Genomic DNA, 19,280 nt, shown 5'->3' on the forward strand with positions numbered 1-19,280 from the left:
TTGATTTGTTTTTGAAGATCTTTTTCTTCCCTTCCTCTTTTCTTATGATTTGATGGCTATCTTTAGTGATGTGTTTAGATTGCCTTTTCTTTGGTTTGTGTGTATCTATTGTAGGTTTTTTTTTTTTGGTGGTTCCCATGAGGTTTTGATGTAGCAGTTTATATATGAACAAGATTGTTACAAGTTGCTCATCTCTTAATTTCAAATGTATTTTCAGTGTCCTAACTTTGTACTGTTTTTTCCTCATGATTGCTGGTTTTGAATCCATTATTTGTGTGTGAATGATTTTTTAACTTTTTGAGATTCCCCATTCATAATTTTCTTGATTCTAGAAATGAAGAAAATTTTTATTTTTCACATAGAGGAGTTTCTTTAGCATTTGCTGTAGTGCTGGTCTAGTGGTGCTAAATTCTTTAAGCTTTTGCTTATCTGTGAAACTTTTGATTCTCTGTTGAATCTGAACAAGAGCCTTGCTGGGTAGAGTATTCTTGGTTGTAGTTTTTTCCCTTTCATCTCTTTAAATATATCGAGCCATCCTGTCTGACCTGTAGAGTTTCTGCTGAAAAATCAGCTGATAGCCTTATGGGGGTTCCCTTGTGTGTTATTTGTTGCTTTTCCCTTGTTGCTTTTAATATTTTTTCTTTGTCTTTAATTTTTGTGTTTGATTAATGTGTGTCTTGGCATGTTCCTCCTAGAGTTTTATCTTGTATGGGGCTCTTTGCGCTTCTTGGACTTGAGTATTTCCTTTCTCATGTTAGGAAGTTTTTTACTATAATCTATTCAAGTATTTCTCAGGCCCTTCCTCTCTCTCTTCCTTCTGGGACCCCTGTAACGTGAATGTTGGTGCTTTTAATTTTGTCCCTGAGGTCTCTGGGACTGTCATAGTTTCTTTTCATTCTTTTTTCTTTTTCGTGTTCTGTGGCAGTAATTTCTGCCACTCTTATCTTCCAGCTCACTTACTCATTTTTCTACCTCAGTTATTCTACCATTGATTCCTTCAAGTGTATTTTTCATTCCAGTTACTGTGGTGTTCATCTCTGTTTTTTAAATCTTCCAGCTCTTTATTAAACATCCCTTGTAACTTCTTTGCGCTCATTCTTTTTTAAGATCTTGGATTGTCTTTACTGCCTTTACTCTAAATTATTTTTCACTTAGGTTGCCTATCTCCACTTCGGTTGTTCTTGTGGGGTTGTATCTTGTTTCTTCGTCTGGAATATATTTCTCCGTTGTCTCATTTTGTCTTAGTTTCTGTGTTTGTGGTCTTTCCGCTGGCTGGAGGCTCATAGCTCCTCTTCCTTCTGGTGTCTGCCCGCTGGTGGGTGAGGTTGGTCCGGGGCCTTGTGCAGGCTTCCTGATGAGAAGGACTGCTGCCTGCCCACTGGTGGTTGGAGCTGGGTCTTGTCCCTCTGGTGGACAGGGCCACGTTAAGGGGTGTGCTTATAGGTGGCTGTGAGCTCAGTGTGGCTTGAGGCACCCTGTCTACTGATGGGTGGGGCTGTGTTCCTGTCCTGCTGGTTGTCTGGCCTGAGACATGAACCTGAGTAGGGCCAGGTCTTGATGCCAAAATGGTGACCATCAGGAGAGCTCACGCCTATCAGTATTCTCTGGGGCTTCTGCCACTGGAGCTTGCCTTCCTGCCCCACCATGAGTCCCAGTGGATCTCCAGCTCCTGTGGAGTTACTGCTTTGTGCTGGGTCCCAGTGTACATGAAACCTTATATGTGTCCTGCAAGAGTGAAGTCTCTGTTTCCTCCAGCCCTGCAGACCTCCTGCACTCAAGCCCCTCTGGGCTTCAAAGGTAAATGCTTTGGGAATTCCTCCTCCTGATGCCAGACCCTTAGGACGGAGAGCCTCTCTCTTGTGGGAGAACCTCTGTGATACAATTTTTTATTTCTAATTTGTGGGCCACCCACCTTGTGGGCATGGGATTTGATTATGTCATGAAAGTGTCCCTCCTGCCGTCTCCTTGTGGCTTCTAAAGGCACTTTAATTTGAACATAGATTTTCTGTGCAAGACTTCATTGGGTGTTCTGGGGAATGGATAGATTTCCTTCCTACAAATTACTCAGTGTCTAGTAGGGGAGGATAAAGAGTGACAAAAACAAATGTCAAGACTGCAGACTTAAGGCAGAGTGTGAGGAGTGTGCAAAAGTTGTCAAATCCAGCAGAAGTGATGGTTTTATATTCCTCCTAGAAAATCAGAGGGCGCCTAGCTTCTTAATTAGAAGTGATGTTTTTGCTGGAGCTTGATAGATTGTTAGGCTTTGGGGTGGCAAGAGAGGAGTAGAGTGAGATGTGGAAAGGCTGGGGAAAAGCCTGGGCAGAAGCACAGAGTTGGCAGCACACAGGGTGTGTTCTGGGATTGGAACCTTAATCTAAAAGGATTTTAATGCAATTGGGAAAGAATGATGGAGTAGATTGGGCTTGGGTTGTGGAGGGCTTTAAATATAGTGGCCCTTTTGTATATAATGGGGAACCACCGGGCATTCTGAACAGGGATTGCCTGCATCCAGTCTTGTATAGTAAGGATGATGAAGTGTGGATTTAAGGAGGGGTAGTCAGGTAAGAAGTTATTGGAGTCATGGAATCTATTCTTTTTCTGTCTGTTCTGCCACTTTCTCTGAGCCTCTCTGGTCTCGCACCCATGTTATTGCAATGGCCTGTGAAGTAGTCTTTATTTCCATCTTGCCCCGACACAGCCTTTCTGTCATGCAGCCAAAGGGATCTTTTTTAGACCATAAATTTAATGTTACACTGCTGCTTAAAATCTGCCATCCTCTCAGTGCACTTGAAGCAGCATTTGAATCCCTTCCCATAGTGTACAAGGAAATCTTTTGCAGGATCTGTCACCTTCCTGCTTCTCACTTACATTCAAGCTGACTTGCTTTCTCACACCCTAGAACATGCCGAGTGTTTTCCAAATCACTTGCTTCACTCGACTGCTGGAATTAGCTGTTTCACTCTTGCTCTTGGCTTAGATGCCACCTTAGAGAGCCCTCTTGGACCACCTCATTCTAGTATCACACTGCCCTGTATTTACTTCATGATACGTACCCACCATGTATAACTTAATATCATAAGCTCTGTGAGGGCAGAACTGTACCTGTTGGGTTTACTGCTTTACGCATGCTGCCTGGCATGGGCTGGAAACCATTTGATGAATGAACAAGGGGCACAGATAGCCTCCTAGTTAGAAGACAGAATATGTGGTGACTGTGGCAGGTACATACAGAGTTAGTCCAGGAGGCACTGAGGAATAGGGATTGATGTGTGCAAGAAGAGGCTGGAACTAAAAGCTGCAGATTTGGAATTGATCTATCGTGAGGTAGGAGTGAATTGAGGCAGAAAGTGTGTTTGAGAGAACATCCAGGGTAAAATTTTTGGGGGAAACGAACGTTTAGGAAATAAAAAGGCAGAAGAAAGCCAAGAGAAGTAGCCCATAATTGGAAAGACTCAGGAGACTTGTCAGGGAAGTTGAGGGTAGTAAAGAGCTTTGGGTGCTGTGCACGGATTGGGGAATGAGGAGCAGCGCTGCGTGTTTAGAGATTGCTGGTGAGTTTGAGAGATTCATTTTGGTCATCTGGTTGTAGTGTGATTGGAGGAAAAGGAAGTGGAGGAAGGAAGCTAAGGTTACCATTCGGAGAAATTTTGTGGCAGAATCAGAGGGTGGTGGGGCAGCTGTCTTGCTTGATAGGATAGGATGTTGGAGGAATAAGAAAATGAGCCAGTGCAGGGCACTCAGTCATAGACATGTAGGTGTGCATGTCTTAGAAGTAGATATTCCCATTTGCGTACGTAAGCCTTGCGAGATTGAGAAGCTTCTGGTTTGTGGGTGACATTCCTTTCTGACTGATGAGTGAGGATGGCTTAGGGCAGTGCTTCTCAGACTGAGGTGAAGGGCCAGTTTAAAAGCAATTTTTTTTTTTTTTTAATCTCCACTGTCCTGGATACAGTGTACTAAATAGAATACAACTGTTAGAAAAATAATCATCCTCTGGGCTATTGTGGCAATGTCAAATTAAAAGTTTCTGAATGCTTTTAATTTGTCTTTCGTTGTAGGATGGTAATGGTCAGTTTGTGGATGTTTTCAGGCTGCAGTCTCTCTTGGAGTGGCACTAATGCAGTGTGTGAGGAGCAGGAGATCCAGGGATTTTTCATGAGTGGCCCATCTGAGTTCTTACATGGGTTGGTAACTTCCAGGTTAAGATCACCCTGTAGGAGTTACATGCTTACACTAGCCAAAAGAGACTCTTATAAACTCTCAGTGTTGTAGTCTTGAATAAGATGTTGGTCCCTGTCCCTTCTAATACTTAAAATTCTTAATATTTAAAGTAAACTGTCTAAACACAGAACACTTTTAAACTATGAAAATTATTACCTTAAATAGGAGTACCATTAAAATATGAGAACTGTTAGCAGTAAGTTGTAAAGCCAGGAAGAAGGTAAGGATATATTCTGAGATTTATGAAGAATTTAGAGCAATATGAGAAAGTGATAATGAATGCTATCTCCTGTTAGGACATTACATGGAGTGAAAAGTCTGGGACTGCATTTTTCTCCGATGATAGCTGGGTGAAAGTTTTGCATTTGTATTTTTTTTCCAGGGCATTTTCAGTCCTAAGTGATAGAAATACAGCTCAAGCCAGCTTCAACACAAGGCAGGCATTTCTTGGTGTACAAGGGAGCGAGGGACTGGTGGGGTAAAACTGGCGTTCAGTGACTCTCCTGCCAGGATACCATCAGGACTCGCTCTCAGGATGGAAACTGGCAAATTGTGGAGGTGGGCAGAGAAATCCTTTGGTGTAAGAAAGCTTGTTACCAAGCCTGAGGCCAGACAAGGTAAAATAACACAGTGGTTTGAACCCAGGCTGCTTTCTCTGCCCAACAGAGCACACTTGATAGTATGTCTAAAGCAAGGATGCCATTATTTAAATTTGACATTTTAGTACACATCTTTTGCTCACAGATTTCAAAGGATTTAAATTGAAAAAATATCTTCATGCTTGTTAGCATTCAGCTGCTATTTATAGTTTGTTACAGCATCTCTTTTTCAGAAAGGACTATTTTATTTTCATTCAGTCTCCCTATTTTAAGTAAGATGAAAAACTGAATAATTCAGTTATGAAAATTAATAGCACCAAAGAGTAGAATGTCTGCCTTCCTTGATGCTGTGTTGTAATTGGAGATCACACATTTATGTTTATAATCGTATTTGGACTGTACTGTCCCTTTCTTAAGGACATAAATATTTAACTCTGTGGGGAAAGGGGGCCGACTGCACAGTCCTAGTACAGTTTAATTTTTAATCCTTTAAACTGAAACATGTGGGCTGTTTGTTAGGTCACAGAAGTAATTTGACATTGCAGATTTTTGTGTCTTGACATTTTAGCTGTGGACTTGACCTGGACTGGAGAATTGTGGTCATGTGAGAATGTATAGTATATCCTTACTTCCTGGAATAAGTACAGAGACCTTGACTATGTCTAAAACATGTTTAATATACAAAGTCCCAATTAAAAACAGCACAACATCATTTAATTTTTTTTTCAGTTCTGGGTCTGAAGAAGCCCAGGATTTATTTTTATTTGTTACAACAGAGTATCTTCAAATAATGCATCAGCAAGGTGACAGGTGAGTGACCCCATGTCTGATTGGGGAACATATCTCTGATCTTATTTTCATTTTAAAATGTGGATGTAAATTGAAGTCTGAGTGGTTTGGCCTTGATAAAAATACACACAATTATAGTTGTTCTTTGTATGGCAGTTTTTACTGGGTGTCTTATGATATGTTTACTATCTCAAGTGGAAGTCCAAACAAATTTTATTTTGTAGTAAAAAGTCTTTATTTCCAAAAGATTGGTTAACCAGAAAAACTGTAAACCACCTAACACAAGACTTTGGTAAGAAAGAGATTTGACGTTTTGTATAAATTCCCCCTTGTGCAAACAAAAAAGAGTTAACACTTATGTAACAAGAAACATGTTACCCATTCTTATTCATTAACCAGTTGCCTGGTTTTAAGTCTCCAAAATTTGGATTAAAATTTACCCAAACAGGACCAAACAAGAACATGAGATACTAGGGTTGCTTGTCCTTAGTTACTTAGAAATTGCCACTCTGTGGAACTTTGATTTTCATGGGTTGGGAGGAAGGATGCGTTTAGATAGCTGAGAGTAATGTTGGAAAAGCAAGCAGATTCTATATCAGGGCTTTTTCTTTTGTGCAAATAGAAATTAAACCTCTTATTTATTTATATTTTGTACTGCTTTGTACAAGGGAGGAGAAAGCAGTTCACTTGAAGGATTAAAAAAATAATGTTGGAAACAATTCAGACCCCCAGAAAGCTCAGCAATGGAGTAGTGGTCCCTCCAGAATGAGGGTGCAAAAGGCATATCTCTTACTGAGTATGACTGAAATGGATAACAATTGTAAAAAAAAAAAAAAGACCCAACCTTCTGAACACTGAATTAGTTTAAAACACAAAAGACAGACCCAATGAGATTTTTATTGAATAGTCTCTCTCGTAGTTAAAACAGTACAGATTCAAGGCTGTAGCATATATATATATATAATGTTGTGTTTGGAATATCCTGAAGTATTCAATGCAAATTCTTAAAGTAGTGTATTCAAAGCATTGTATGCATCTCATCCATGGTACATATTTGGATTAAGCACGATAAAGAAGGCCTGCAACAAGAGCAGAACAGTGATTTTAACAGTAAATGAGTGAGTAGAAACTGCTGATGGACTCAAGTTGGTAAAACGTCCTTTTACACTAATCCTTGGTAGTCAGTCTCCCTGAATTTGGTGTGCTTGTGTGTGGAAGGGAACGGAAAACCATGACCCTCCCTGTGGTGGTGTCAGAGGACCAGACCCTTGGTGCGGAGGGCTGATGTATGTACGTTTGACTTCCCACCAGATTTTTCTGCTAACTTGATTCTGTGACATTCCTTTCTCCCTGGATTTGTCTTGGTCTCTGAAACACTTTTTCTCTCTAATCATATAAAATTTTATGACTATAAAAACCCTTTCAAGTTCTAAGAGAGTATTTTTGTTGAAGGAATGGCTTGGTGGACTGCAGACAAACTTGGCAGAATGTTTGCATAACTGAAAAAAAGGTTTTCTTGTTAGAAACTGGTTTGCTGATTTAAAAGTCTGTGTTGGAAGGTTTAAAAAAACTCAAGCCTGGGACTGCTCTAGAGGCCAATTTTGCTGCTGTGGTTCTAGTAAGGATCTAGGATCACAAGGTTCCTAAGGCTGGCTTCCTAAGAGAATTATATCCAAAAAAAACCCAAAAGAAGGGAATAATAATTTCTAGACTCAGTATGTTTTACCTCAGGTGTAAGAACTGGTTATATTTTTTTTAAAAAGCAGCCATCATTTTTTTCCTTTGGAGTATCAGGGGTTGAGATACTGGATTCAGAATTTCTCAGTGAAAGAAGAAAAGCCACCCAACATCAGTGCTTCTCTTCATGTTTGCCAGCTGTTTCCCCAAGAACTGTTGATGACTGAGGAGACTCAACAAGGGACCCTAAAGTTCCACTAAATGAGAAGAGACAAGCAAACAGTAGTTTGCTGCAAGAGCAAGCAGGCCACAGGCAAGAATGAGGGGACTCTGCTCTCATTCCCACCCAATCAGGAAAGTCTCCCTGCTGCTGCGCCCTGGCACCGATGCACAGGGTCAGCTGCGGGCACAGCTGCCTCTCCATGTTGGGGAAGCCAGGGTCTCTCTCCTGCCGCCCAGGTGGATGCTTGAGAGGGACACGTTCTGTTCAGCACAGGTGACTGGCACTACTCACTTGTGCTGGAGGAGGGCCGGCTAAGGATGAGGGAGCCCCATGCCCCCACCCCCAGTCTGTGCCCACCAAGAAGTGTACAGAAGGGTGGCCGTAGCATCCACAGGACTACTGGGCGGACCCCCCTGCAGAAATGAAAACTAGTGTACACAATTTAAACTGCCTTAAACAAGCAAACAAACGATCCAGCCATTGGTGCCTCTGGGGGTCTAGAGTGCAGCCCTGGGACACGTGTACCCTGGTTAACATGGATGGACGTTGCACGCTCTGATCTCCTTCTTGTCTTTGCAGCTGGTAAACTGGGAGCTTTTGAACCTCTTCTTCACAGTCATGTAGCGTTCCTGGATCCCTCCTCCGCACAGTTTGGTGCATTCTGACCAGGCTGTCCAAGGGCGCATCCTGCAGCCTGAAAGCGTGAGAAGGCCTGATTAGGCCAACAGACATGGCGGGAAGAACAGGAGACTGAACTCTAGTAAACAACTGTCAAACCTAAGTAGTTGTCTGGACTTCTCTGCTCTGTATGTAATACTTTGTTGAGTTCTCATTAAGTTATTAGAGTTCTTATCACATATGTTAGCTCATAGCTGATTGACTATAAAAATGGTCCATTAATACTTTGCAGCTCTTCCCCATCAAGGAGCAGAGTCTCCTCCTCCACCCCTAGAATCTGGGTTTGGCTGTATGACTTGCTTTTGGCCAATGGGACAAGAGCAAGCATGGCTTGAAAAAAAGCCCTTGGGAACCTTTTCCACCACTGTGTAAGCAAGTGTGGCTATCTGCTGGGGAGACCACGTGGAGAGAGGCCCCAGAAACACAGGCGAGACCATTCTAGACTTGCCAGCCCTACCTGAGCCACCACCTGACAGCAGCCACTCAAATAAGCCTAAGCTAAACCCCGCAGGAGTCATCCAGCTAAGTCAATCCAAGTAACTACCCTACAGAATCCTGTGAATTTCATTTGTTTTGTAGTGGCTCATTAATGCAGCAACCAGCCAAGGAGCAAGTAACCACTTCCTCTAGTGCTTTGCTGTCCCAAATACTTAGCTTCCCCAGTATCAAGTAAACTCAGGTATAATTAATTATTTTCCCATGTAAATAGACTTGCCTTTCTCAAAGAAAACTTCCCTGACCCCCAAGATTAGGTTAGATCTTAATTAAAAAAAAAAAAAAAAAGCACTATGTATATTAGGTTGGTGTGAAGATGATTACAGTCTTTGCATTGTTGAAGTTTGTCATTTGATACTGGAATGCATTCTAAATAGATGTTATGTCATATGTCATTTTAATGCACATTTCTCAACTTTTTTGTTTTGCTAATGACTTACTACTTGCTATTGATTTTATATTTATATTAGACTATGGAAATGATATTAGACAAAAAGCTATTCCCAGCTATTGTTTCATTGTTTTGCTGATATTGCGCTCTTGGCTGGGACCAGCTTATTCAGCAGTGAAGCCCTAAGTGGGATTTTTTTTTTTAGTTTTGGAACTCCTTAAGTTATAGTGAAGGAGGGGGACACATAAGCTTTCTCCTTGTCTACAGAGAAAATTTAAACCAGTCTTCGTGCTTCCGTTTTTGCCACCTCCAGACCACTCAACACAGGCCTGTTAAAGTCAGTCTGTTACTTGAAACCTTCACCTGCAGGATCAAGTCCTCAGCAGCCAGTAGACCTTTCCTGTTCTGGTCCCTGTCCTCTGTCTGCAGCCTGGTTTCCTGCCTCCCCACACAGAATACTGTGTGTTCTTCTAGAGCCCACTTACCATTTGAACGTATCTTGTTCTTGGGTATCTCCATGCCTTTGCAGTAACAATGCCTGCTCCCTAGAAACACCCTTCTTTTACTAGCAGACTCCTACAAGACCCATACTGCTTTGACATCTCCCTGAACGCCAGCCCATACTTGGGGGCAGTACCTGGAAACTGGTCCCCGTCCGACTCCTCCCTCAGCTGTTCACTCCTCCGGCTCTCTCGGGCCTCCCTCCAGCGCAGGTTCTGGATGGATGGATTTCGGAGGCATTTCCGGATGCGGCACTTTTTCCGCTGTACAGTCTCTGGGCAGGGTGCGCCTCCAAACTGAGGCTCCATTTGGATCATGCGGGTTCGAATCATGTGTCCTTTCCCACATGACTTGTTACATTCCGACCACTGGGACCACTCCGTGAGCTCACAGTCAATGGCTGGCAAGACACAGATGGGCATGAGTGTATCTCACGTCTGAAACAAGATCTATATACTTAACTGTTCTTTAACATCTCAACACAAGCCTCTGGAAAATGCAAAGCAGGTACTGTTACCCCATTTTTATGGAAGAAACTGAGGCTCCAGGGGACAGACTGACTATCCAGTCCACATGGTTGGTAAGCAGTGGATGCAGAATTTGTGCCCCAACTGAAACCCACATACTGTGCCCCCTTTATGATTTGAAAAGGCTTTTGGAGGGACTTTAAAGATTAGCTCAGAGCCTTTTGCTTCTAAGCTTCTAGAATGTTGTCAGATTAGCCTCGGGTGGCACACACCAGCTTTCCACAGCCAAGGACCCTGATTCCCTGACGGAAGGCACAGCTCACTGTGCCATTTACCCCTGTGGACTAATCCTAAGGACACTGTGACTTGCAGTAAGAGCCAGACAGCGTCTCTTGTTCTCACATCATCCTGGGTGATCGTCAAAACACAGGAGTCAGAGACAGAAAATTCAGTAGGGAAGGAGCAAGTGGTGTCATGGCTTATCATGATAACAGATCCAGCCAATTCTCATTAAGCCAGCATCTCACACACATGGAGGAAAGCTAACACCTCTGAGTGATTCTCAGGATGTCTTCTGGGGAGGCAGTTGATTCCAAATTGCACTGTCTCTGCAAAGTGGGGGCCAGGCTGGCTGGATCTAGGAAGAACTCATTTTGTTCATGGTCTGCCCTTCTCTCCCTGTGGGAGCTCTGGTAGCTTTCCCATCTACAACATAGGGATAACAATATTTTTCTTATTAGGTTGTGAGAATTGAGTGAAGTAATAATACTCTCAGCCCAGTTCCTGGCCCACAGTGAGTGTTCCATAAATGTTCTTTTTCTTCTCCCTCCATTCACTGGGCCCTGTGGATATAGAGTTTTGTTTAAGTTGGTAATAGCGTCTCACAAGATTCCAGAGCCCCAGCTCCGATGAGCTGTGGAGGCTCACACTTCCTTGGTGGGCTCAGCACTTTGTACTAGTTATATGGTTTAATTCTCAGAGCGGATGAGGGAGAGGGTTGCTAAATAATGTGCTGAGATTTATATAGCCAGTAAGGGACAGAGCTGGGATCTGCCTCTAGGCAGGCAGCCTGAGTAATTGCAAGGGAGAGGAAGCACAGAGGCTGCAAGTGCATTTCAGAGGAAGCCAGAAAAACAGATCCTAGCAAACGAGTCTGACTCTCCACCACCTGAAGAGAAGTTCTCTGGGAAGACTAACCAGAAAAATGGGCTCTCTTCTTAGATAATAAATTCAGCTGGTCATAGAGATTTGAGAGTGGATGAGGGTGGGTATGGGGCTTTTGAGGGCTCTACTTGCTGGCCTGTCTTCATATCAGGGAACCACTGGTTAATGTCCACCTTCTGGTCATGGGTAAATAAAACGGTCACAGGTGGGGAGGAATAGAATTAAAAAATTGGAAAACCCATGGGTCAGACTAGCCTCTAAACTGGGGGAGACGGGGTGAGTGGGGAACTACAAAATTAAGTTTTATTGAACCTGTGCTGTTTTCCATCTAAGTCTCCTGTTTAGACTTAACAGCAGTTTGGGTATCTCACAGACAGTAGTGGGATTCTCCAACCAGCAGTCATACTGCAGGACCTAGCAATATGAGCAGCGTGCAGGCCTGGTTAAGAGGAGGAGAGGTGGCTCCCAGGAGCGCCAGGACTTACGGCATTCAGGCAGCATGCACTTCTCCACCTGCTCCAGCTCCTCATTACAGTCCCCGAGTTCGGCTAGAGACTTGAGCATCCGCTGGCGGGTCCGCATGCCCTTCCCACAGGTCACGCTGCAGTCGCTCCACTCAGACCACAGGGATAGCAAGCATGGGATGGTGTCTAGACCAAGAGCCAGGTTTGCCACTGAGAACAGGCTCCCTTTGGTTTCTTTGATCTGGTTCCCCCCTACCCTTTGTCCCCCACTCAGGCCCCTTGAGTAAATTGAAATTGACCAGTGGGTTTAGATAACCCAAGTGACCTTTATGGAGCCAGGAGTGGCTCAGCAAATCACTAACTATTCTTGTCATTCTCCTGCATTTCCCCTGGCCCAGCTGGAGCTCATAATGTGGCTCTGTTATACGAATACACACTTCCCCACTTGAAACACCCTGAGGGTCTAAATAGGGTCTTACTAGAGACAGAAACATTCCACATGCCCCAAGAACCATGTGCTAAAAGATGGGCTCAATGATGTGGTTTTGGACACTTGGGCACTGAAATCCCTAGAATGTACTTGGGTGCATGTGTGCATCTCTGTAGTGATGTGTGGGCCTATGACATTTGTGTGTAGAGCAGATGTATTGCTTTATGGGGCCACAGGCAAGTCCAATAGAACAAGAAGGGGAATGTACAACCTGCCTACATGTATACCCCCTGGAAAAGATACTCTGGGGTCATAAAAAACACAGTTACAGGTGAATGCTATCTAGAGGCCACCAGCTTGCCACCTCAGCATTGCTCCTTCAAAGGAGGTCACTCTCTGGGTCTGGATGATGTCCACACACCCATAGCTTTCATCTTACAGGGGAAGTGCCCTGCCAGGAAGGGGGCCCGTATTTCCCCCTGCACCTGCGCAGCCTCGACAGTAATACCCGTGCTGAGGGCCTCCATCCTCTGTCCCAGCGCCCCTGCCCCCACGCCCACTCACGGCACTCGGGCATCATGCACTTCTCTGCCTGAGATGTTTCAGCCTTGCACATGGAGCCGTCCGCGGGGCTCATCTTGACCATGCGGTGCCGCTTCTTCATGCCCATCCCGCAGGTGGCGCTGCACTCGTCCCACTCGCCCCACTCGGTCGTCAGGCAGCTGCTGGGAGCTGGGGAGTCCGGTGGTGTTGGCGGCGGCGTGTCGGCAGCCTCAGCCTCTGAGCCCCCGCACGTCCCACCCCGGCGCCCCACTCACAGCACTCTTCGTTGACCGTGCACTTCTCTGTCTCCTCGGTGGGCAGCGTGCACACGGAGCCGTCCTCTGGGAACTGCTTCACGTACCTCTCCCGGGACCGCGTGCCGGTGCCGCAGGAGATGCTGCAGGGCGACCAGGTGATCCACTCGGACATGGTGCACGTGGAGCCGTCTGCAACACGGAGCGGACACTGCAGCCGTGGCGGCACGCTGCTGGGACTCGCGCCACTGACCGAGCGAGCTCCCCCAAGGGCAGAAATCTATACGGTCAGCTGGCATGCAGGGGGATTTGGGCAACTGAGGACGGAAGCCAACGTAAAGGGCACATATTTTTAAACCAGGAATTGTTCTTTAAAGGAAATGTCTTTCTCCAGGTGCATGGAGCACTGGGGATTACTCCTTCACTCGACAATATATTTGAAAGACGTTTGGATGGATGAGAGAGTGATATATGCATGTTTAGTTCTAAAAAAGGATGAGGGATATGAAGTCATCCATCCATCCATTTACTCACGTCAATTAAAATTTACTGGCTGCTTAGTGGTATGTCGGAGAAGGCAATGGCACCCCACTCCAGTACTCCTACCTGGAAAATCCCATGGATGGAGGAGCCTGGTAGGCTGCAGTCCATGGGGTCGCTAAGAGTCGGACACGACTGAGCGACTTCACTTTTACTTTTCACTTTCATGCATTGGAGAAGGAAATGGCAACCCACTCCAGTGTTCTTGCCTGGAGAATCCCAGGGACGGGGGAGCCTGGTGGGCTGCCGTCTACGGGGTCACACAGAGTCGGACACGACTGAAGTGACTTAGCATAGCATAGTGGTATGTGGTGACTGAGGTTAAAAAGATGTGTATAGTATGGATTTTAATCTTCTCCAGAAAGAGAGTTGGGCACATAAACTGGCAATAATTCTAGGTATTGAAAATATGACAGCAGATGTAAGCCCAGGGAATTGGAAGGGGAGAAGCTCCTTGGAATTCTGGGGTGGATTTTACACAGGAGGGCACTTTGGTTGGGTGGAGAATATCGGTATTTAAGGTGAAGGGACTAGCTCTTGCAACAACCTGTCTGGAGTGTGTTGTGTGTGGCACTGGGAGATGAAGCTAGAAAGAAGGATGGAAATCTCAGCATGAGGCCAGCTTGCACACATCCACAGTCACATGTACACAGGAGTCAAGGCTATGTGTTGTTACCGAACCTATGGACAGTGTTGCTGGACAGTGCTGGTGGAAGACAGCTGGAACCCATATTAGACCCAGGGAAATTCTGACATGTCCTTCAACAAGGATGAACCTAAGGACATTATGCTGAATGAAGTCAGTCAAAAAAAAGACATACTGTATGATTCCACTTATATGAGATACCTAGAATTTTCAGTTCTTTAAAAGCAGAATGATGGTTGCCATGGGGCTGGGGATCAGGGGACTGGAGAGTTAGTGTTTAATAGGTCTAGAGTTTGTTTTGTGAGATGGAAAGAGTTCTGGAGATGGAGGGTGGTGATGTTTGCATAATTCTGTGTGTGTGTGTGTGTGTGTGTGTGTGTAACACCACTCAACTGTATAACTAAAAATCGTTGGTAAATTTGCTGCTGTATACCACCAAATAACAACGGCATAACCCAGCCGTTTTCAGAACTATTGTTACCACCTGGGAGCCACTGGAATTCCTCCCCTCTGGAGGCAATGGTTAAAGACCTCAGCTCCCAGTGTAAGCCTCAGACTGTACACCCATCCCCACCATCTCAACCCCAAGAATGAGAAAGTGCCTCCAGCATTGCTAGGGCTGTCACAACTTGCACCCTGCCTGTGCATGCAGGGTTCACTCCTGGGCACAGACAGCCGTAAGTCACTGTGCAGTGTATCCAGGAGAGCTTGTTTAAGACCGTGCCCTAGGAAGAGCCAGAAAGTGAATGACCCACCAGGGGGCAGTAAGGTCTCTTCAGTTATCCTCAGCTTGGAAGTGGTTTTCTTCCTTCTATAAACCAGCCCAGCCTACCCATTCCTTCTTACTGCCTTGTTGCGCCTCTGAGACACTTAAGATCAGAGCACAGAGTACAGATCTGTTCAGGCAGAGAGAGGATTGTACCTTGGAAGGTGGGCAGCTGGCCTTTGCACAGCAATCAGCACGTGTAGCTTCAGCCAGCATGACATGGGTGGTGCAGGTGTGTGGTTCAAGCCTGACTTTTTAATGCCTGACCTTTGACCAGTTACAAGGAAAGAACTGCTGCGATCAGTCCAAAGGCTCTGACGCAAGGAAGTGAGGGCTCTGACCTGGGCTGAGGCAGGCTGTGCATGGATAACAGAATTAGGGCAAGGATCTAGGTTCAGTCTTGGCCAACCTGTTCACCTGCTTCTTAAAAGAAATTGGAGGTAAGGCCCAGAAATAGGCAGCTTGCCTCCTGTAATTTGTCATGTTTACTAGCTCTTCAATAACTTGTATCTGTTTTCTTGCATGGCTGGGGGTGGTCAGTCAATCTCAAGAATTCTTTTGATGTCATGATACATCTGTGTTCACAGCCCTCAAGATACTGTTGGAGATGAGGGTCGCCCTGGGCAGGCAGTCCCCACTGACAGTCTAGTCAGGGTCATAGTGCCCATTGCGGGCACTGCCAGACCAGGTGGGAGAGGCCGGCATGGCCAGGTAGGACCCCCCCTTCCTGAACTGCTCTCAGCCAGCTGCTGGTGGGGGTGCCTCCTCACCTTCGTCGCTGCAGCCGGGGCCCATGCAGGGCTGGAAGTCCTGGGTGTCGGGGCAGGGGACGCTGAGGTCCAGCTGTGCCTTCAGCATGCGCTGCCGCATCCTCTTGCCTTTGTCGCAGGTGGAGGAGCTGCAGGCGGACCACGGGGACCAGTTGGAGTAGATGCAGGTTTCAGGGGTGTCATCTGGGAAGAGTATGTGAGATGTTTTCCCTGGGAGCCTATGGGAGCTGTGACTGGCCCTCCCCCTGGACAAGTTCACATGGGGACAAGAAAATCCCCGCTGGCTGACCAGCCTTAGGGAGGCGGGGTACTCCTGCGATGCAAGCAGCCATTCACTTCCCTTCAAAAATGATACTTTGGCATCCCACTAATACAAATCGAAGTAACCTCATAGTAAGGAAAGATTCTCCTACTGTCCCTTCTCCTCAACACCCAAACACCAGCCCTCACTTCAGCAGACAGCGTTTCCACACGGATGCAGGCATATCATGGGGCAATTTGGGGAAGCGTAGGCTTTTTCTGTGTTGTTGCTCACCTTCCCAGGATCCCACACACAGTGTAATGATGAGATTAAGGATCGTCAGTGTTCACTGAGCACTTACTGTGTGCCAGCATCATTCTAAGAACTTTATCCGTCCCGTCAGTTGTGGTAAGGACCACAACTCCCTAGGAGGCAGGCTTACAGTTATCCCCATCTTACAGTTATTATCCCCATCTTACAGTTGAGGAAATGCAGCAAGGTGGGCTTCTCGCCCAGCGCCCGGGGAGGAGAGCCCAGCTCGTTCAGCTCCAGATGCTGTGAGATACTCTAAGCTGAAGCCAGGGCTGTGCCACTGCCTCCTGACTCTAGGGTCTGGCTGACTTCCCTTGCTGCGGAAGTGATTGGACCCACTCCTGCCTCACAGGCTAGTGTGAGAATCATAGTGGAGAGTCATCTGAGTCCCATGAAGCCAATGCGGATGCCATTTACATGACACTTTAAAGGCCTGATAGTGTTGAATACATATTCCAGTGTCAAGCCTTCACCATTTCCCTGATACTTTGTGCCTAGCCTTAGCCTTACTTCGATTATCTCCCAAGCAAAAATCTTTCTTAAAACAGGGATCATCAAGTCAAAGGGTTTTTCTGTGGCTTTTTAAACATGTTAGCAAATTGCTTTCCCCAAAGATAGTTTATCTTTTATTCCCAATGTATGTTGCCACCTGCAATAAAGGAAGGCAGCTTACCTTCATCTTTCTCTTCTGGAGCCAGGTCTGCTACAATATCGTCGACATTGTCGGGCACAATATTGCACTGTTCCCCCTGCAAAAGGAATTTTAGTTGGAGGGCCCTCATTAGAGAGTGGACTGTATGGGAGGAAGATGAGGGAGGATATAAAATTGAATGCCCACCCTGTGCATAAACCCTAGGCCGTGGCAGAGTTGTGGGCCAACTTTTACAATCTGACTGAAAGAAGAAATGGCAGTAAAGCCACAACTTCCCACTCCTGACCCGTGGCTGTGTGCTGTGCTTAGTCGCTCAGTCGTGTCTGACTCTGCAACCCTTTGAACTATAGCCTGCCAGGCTCCTCTGTCCGTGGGGATTCTCCAGGCAAAAAACACTGGAATGGGTTGCCATGCCCTCCTCCAGGGGAATCTTCTCTAACCAAGGATTGAACCCATGCCTTCCGCATTGCAGGCAGATGATTTACCGACTGATCCACCAGGGAAGCCCATGGCAGACATTAGTAATTGATTATGGCACTTACCATGAAGCCTAGTTACCTGGAGTAAATCATTTGGTTGAGCATCACATCATTCCTCCATGTTCATTTTGCTTATTTATATCGTAGGGATAATTTGTGTCTAGAAACTCTAAGAGGCCCCGGAATACCACATCCTAAGTATACCAGGGACCCCATGATTCTAGAGCAGAAAGGGGTCCAGTCTCCTGATGGGAGGGGTCTGTGCCAGGGTGAGCTGTAACCCAGTACCTTCCGGGCGATTCTCTCGATGACAACTCTGGCTACTTGAGTGATGGATCCACCCTCTGGATCATAAAAAGGACTCTGAGGATGGTCCAGACTGGTCAGGGGTCGGATTTTCTCCTGGGGAATTGTGGGCTTGTTGGGTGACTGCAATGGAAAAAATACACAGATACAGAGTGGGAAATTAACAATTTGATATATGATCAGAACAAAAACCTTGACAGGAACTTAACAAGTACAACTGATATTTATATTTATAGAATTTGGTTCATGCCAAGTGTTATGCATGGACATTTGTGGATCTATACTTTCAAATTCTCCTGTGTACACAGTAGGACTAATCCCAGATGAAGATGCCAAGTTTCAGAGAGCCATTTCCAGCTAGGATACAGCTGAACCAGGTTGGCCTGAATCCAGAGTTCTTCCTACTAGACCAGGCATCCGTGAATGTTTATCCGCAGAGGGTCAGGTGGTAAATATTTCAGGCTTCATGGCCCATGCTGTGTCTGTTGCAATGAGTCAAATCTGTAGTGAGAAAGCAGCCCCAGACAACATGGGATCAAAATGTGTGAGGCCGGATTCCAAAGCTCCAGGTTTGGTTCCAAACCACAGTTTACCAACATCTGTTCTAGATTGTTCTACCCCTAGTTTTCTGATGGCTCCAGATTTTGATGCAGTTGGTATGCTGGCCGTATCTGAAAAATATTGACAACACGGGAGAATCCAAACTCCTTAGGCTGGCCGTCTGGAAGCCTTGGGAATATGGTCCGGCTTGATGAACATCATCTTCCTTCTGTTCCCCTTCTCTCTCTCTCTCAGCCTCTGTGCCTTTTGCCTGCCATTCCTTTGCTTATCTCTGAACCTCTCTTTAGCAGACCCCCTCCCTGTGCTCTCCTAACCATCTGGACAGGCACTTCCCAGAGCCTGAGTCACACAGCTTGTGAGTACATGATGATGGGACCCTGCGGGGCTCCCCTGCTGGACTGTGAGTTCATCTGGCTCAGAGCCTGAGCCAGCCTCACCCCTGAGGCCAGGGCCCCCAGAACAGGCCCTGGCAGGGAGGTCTGTCACTTGCCACTGCAGGCACGCACACACCTCATAGGTCACCCCGCTGTCGGTGCCCGCGTCCCAGGGAATCAGGTCCTGCACCACCTTCTGGACCCAGCCGCACTCTTTGGTGCACAGATCCTCTGCGGACAGGCCCACGTTCCAGTCGGGGCTGGGGCCCATCATGGTCAGGAAGGACATCAAGTGGCGCGTCCTGTCCACTGAAAATTCAGCCGAGGGTGCTGCTCTCCTAGAAACAAATACGGAGACCGTCACTTTTGGGGCCCTGGGAGTGCATGCTCCGAGGGACATCTGGGCAGACAATGGCTAAAGGATGAGAGAGAGAGAAGGGGGATTCTTGGTCTCCATCTTTGGCCATGGCTGGTTTCTCTCTCCGAGCCCATCCATTGGCCATGCTTGGAGGGAGCCATATGCTACCGCCCTATCCAGTTTTAAAGTGTCTTCAGCACTTAACTACTTGTTTATTTTCTTATTTAACTGTTTATTGACTGTCATTCCTTTCTGGAGTATAAGCTCTGGGATAGCAGGGATTCTGTCTTTCTGGCTTTATTTCCAGGGCCTGGCACAGTGTAGATGCTCAACCGATGTTACTGAATAAACGAATGAACAAGTTCTGTAAGCTGGGTGT

At 46.1% G+C, this 19,280-nt stretch overlaps 1 protein-coding gene across 1 annotated transcript in view; it reads right to left on the reverse strand.

Annotated features, from left to right (window-relative positions):
• Positions 1-6,486: 6,486 nt before the first annotated feature.
• SPON1 (spondin 1) overlaps positions 6,487-19,280 on the reverse strand; it is a 309,877-nt gene continuing 297,083 nt past the window's right edge. The window contains exons 8-16 of the mRNA XM_061440732.1: positions 18,680-18,881; positions 17,591-17,731; positions 16,845-16,920; positions 15,619-15,801; positions 12,918-13,088; positions 12,664-12,831; positions 11,691-11,855; positions 9,711-9,974; positions 6,487-8,203 (exon numbers count right to left, since the gene is read on the reverse strand). Coding sequence (XP_061296716.1) covers positions 8,040-8,203; positions 9,711-9,974; positions 11,691-11,855; positions 12,664-12,831; positions 12,918-13,088; positions 15,619-15,801; positions 16,845-16,920; positions 17,591-17,731; positions 18,680-18,881 — 1,534 coding nt within the window. The 3' untranslated portion in view covers positions 6,487-8,039. The remainder of the gene's footprint in view (positions 8,204-9,710; positions 9,975-11,690; positions 11,856-12,663; positions 12,832-12,917; positions 13,089-15,618; positions 15,802-16,844; positions 16,921-17,590; positions 17,732-18,679; positions 18,882-19,280) is intronic.

Source organism: Bos javanicus, chromosome 15, assembly GCF_032452875.1.
Source record: "Bos javanicus breed banteng chromosome 15, ARS-OSU_banteng_1.0, whole genome shotgun sequence".
NCBI classification, from domain to species: Eukaryota; Metazoa; Chordata; class Mammalia; order Artiodactyla; family Bovidae; genus Bos; species Bos javanicus.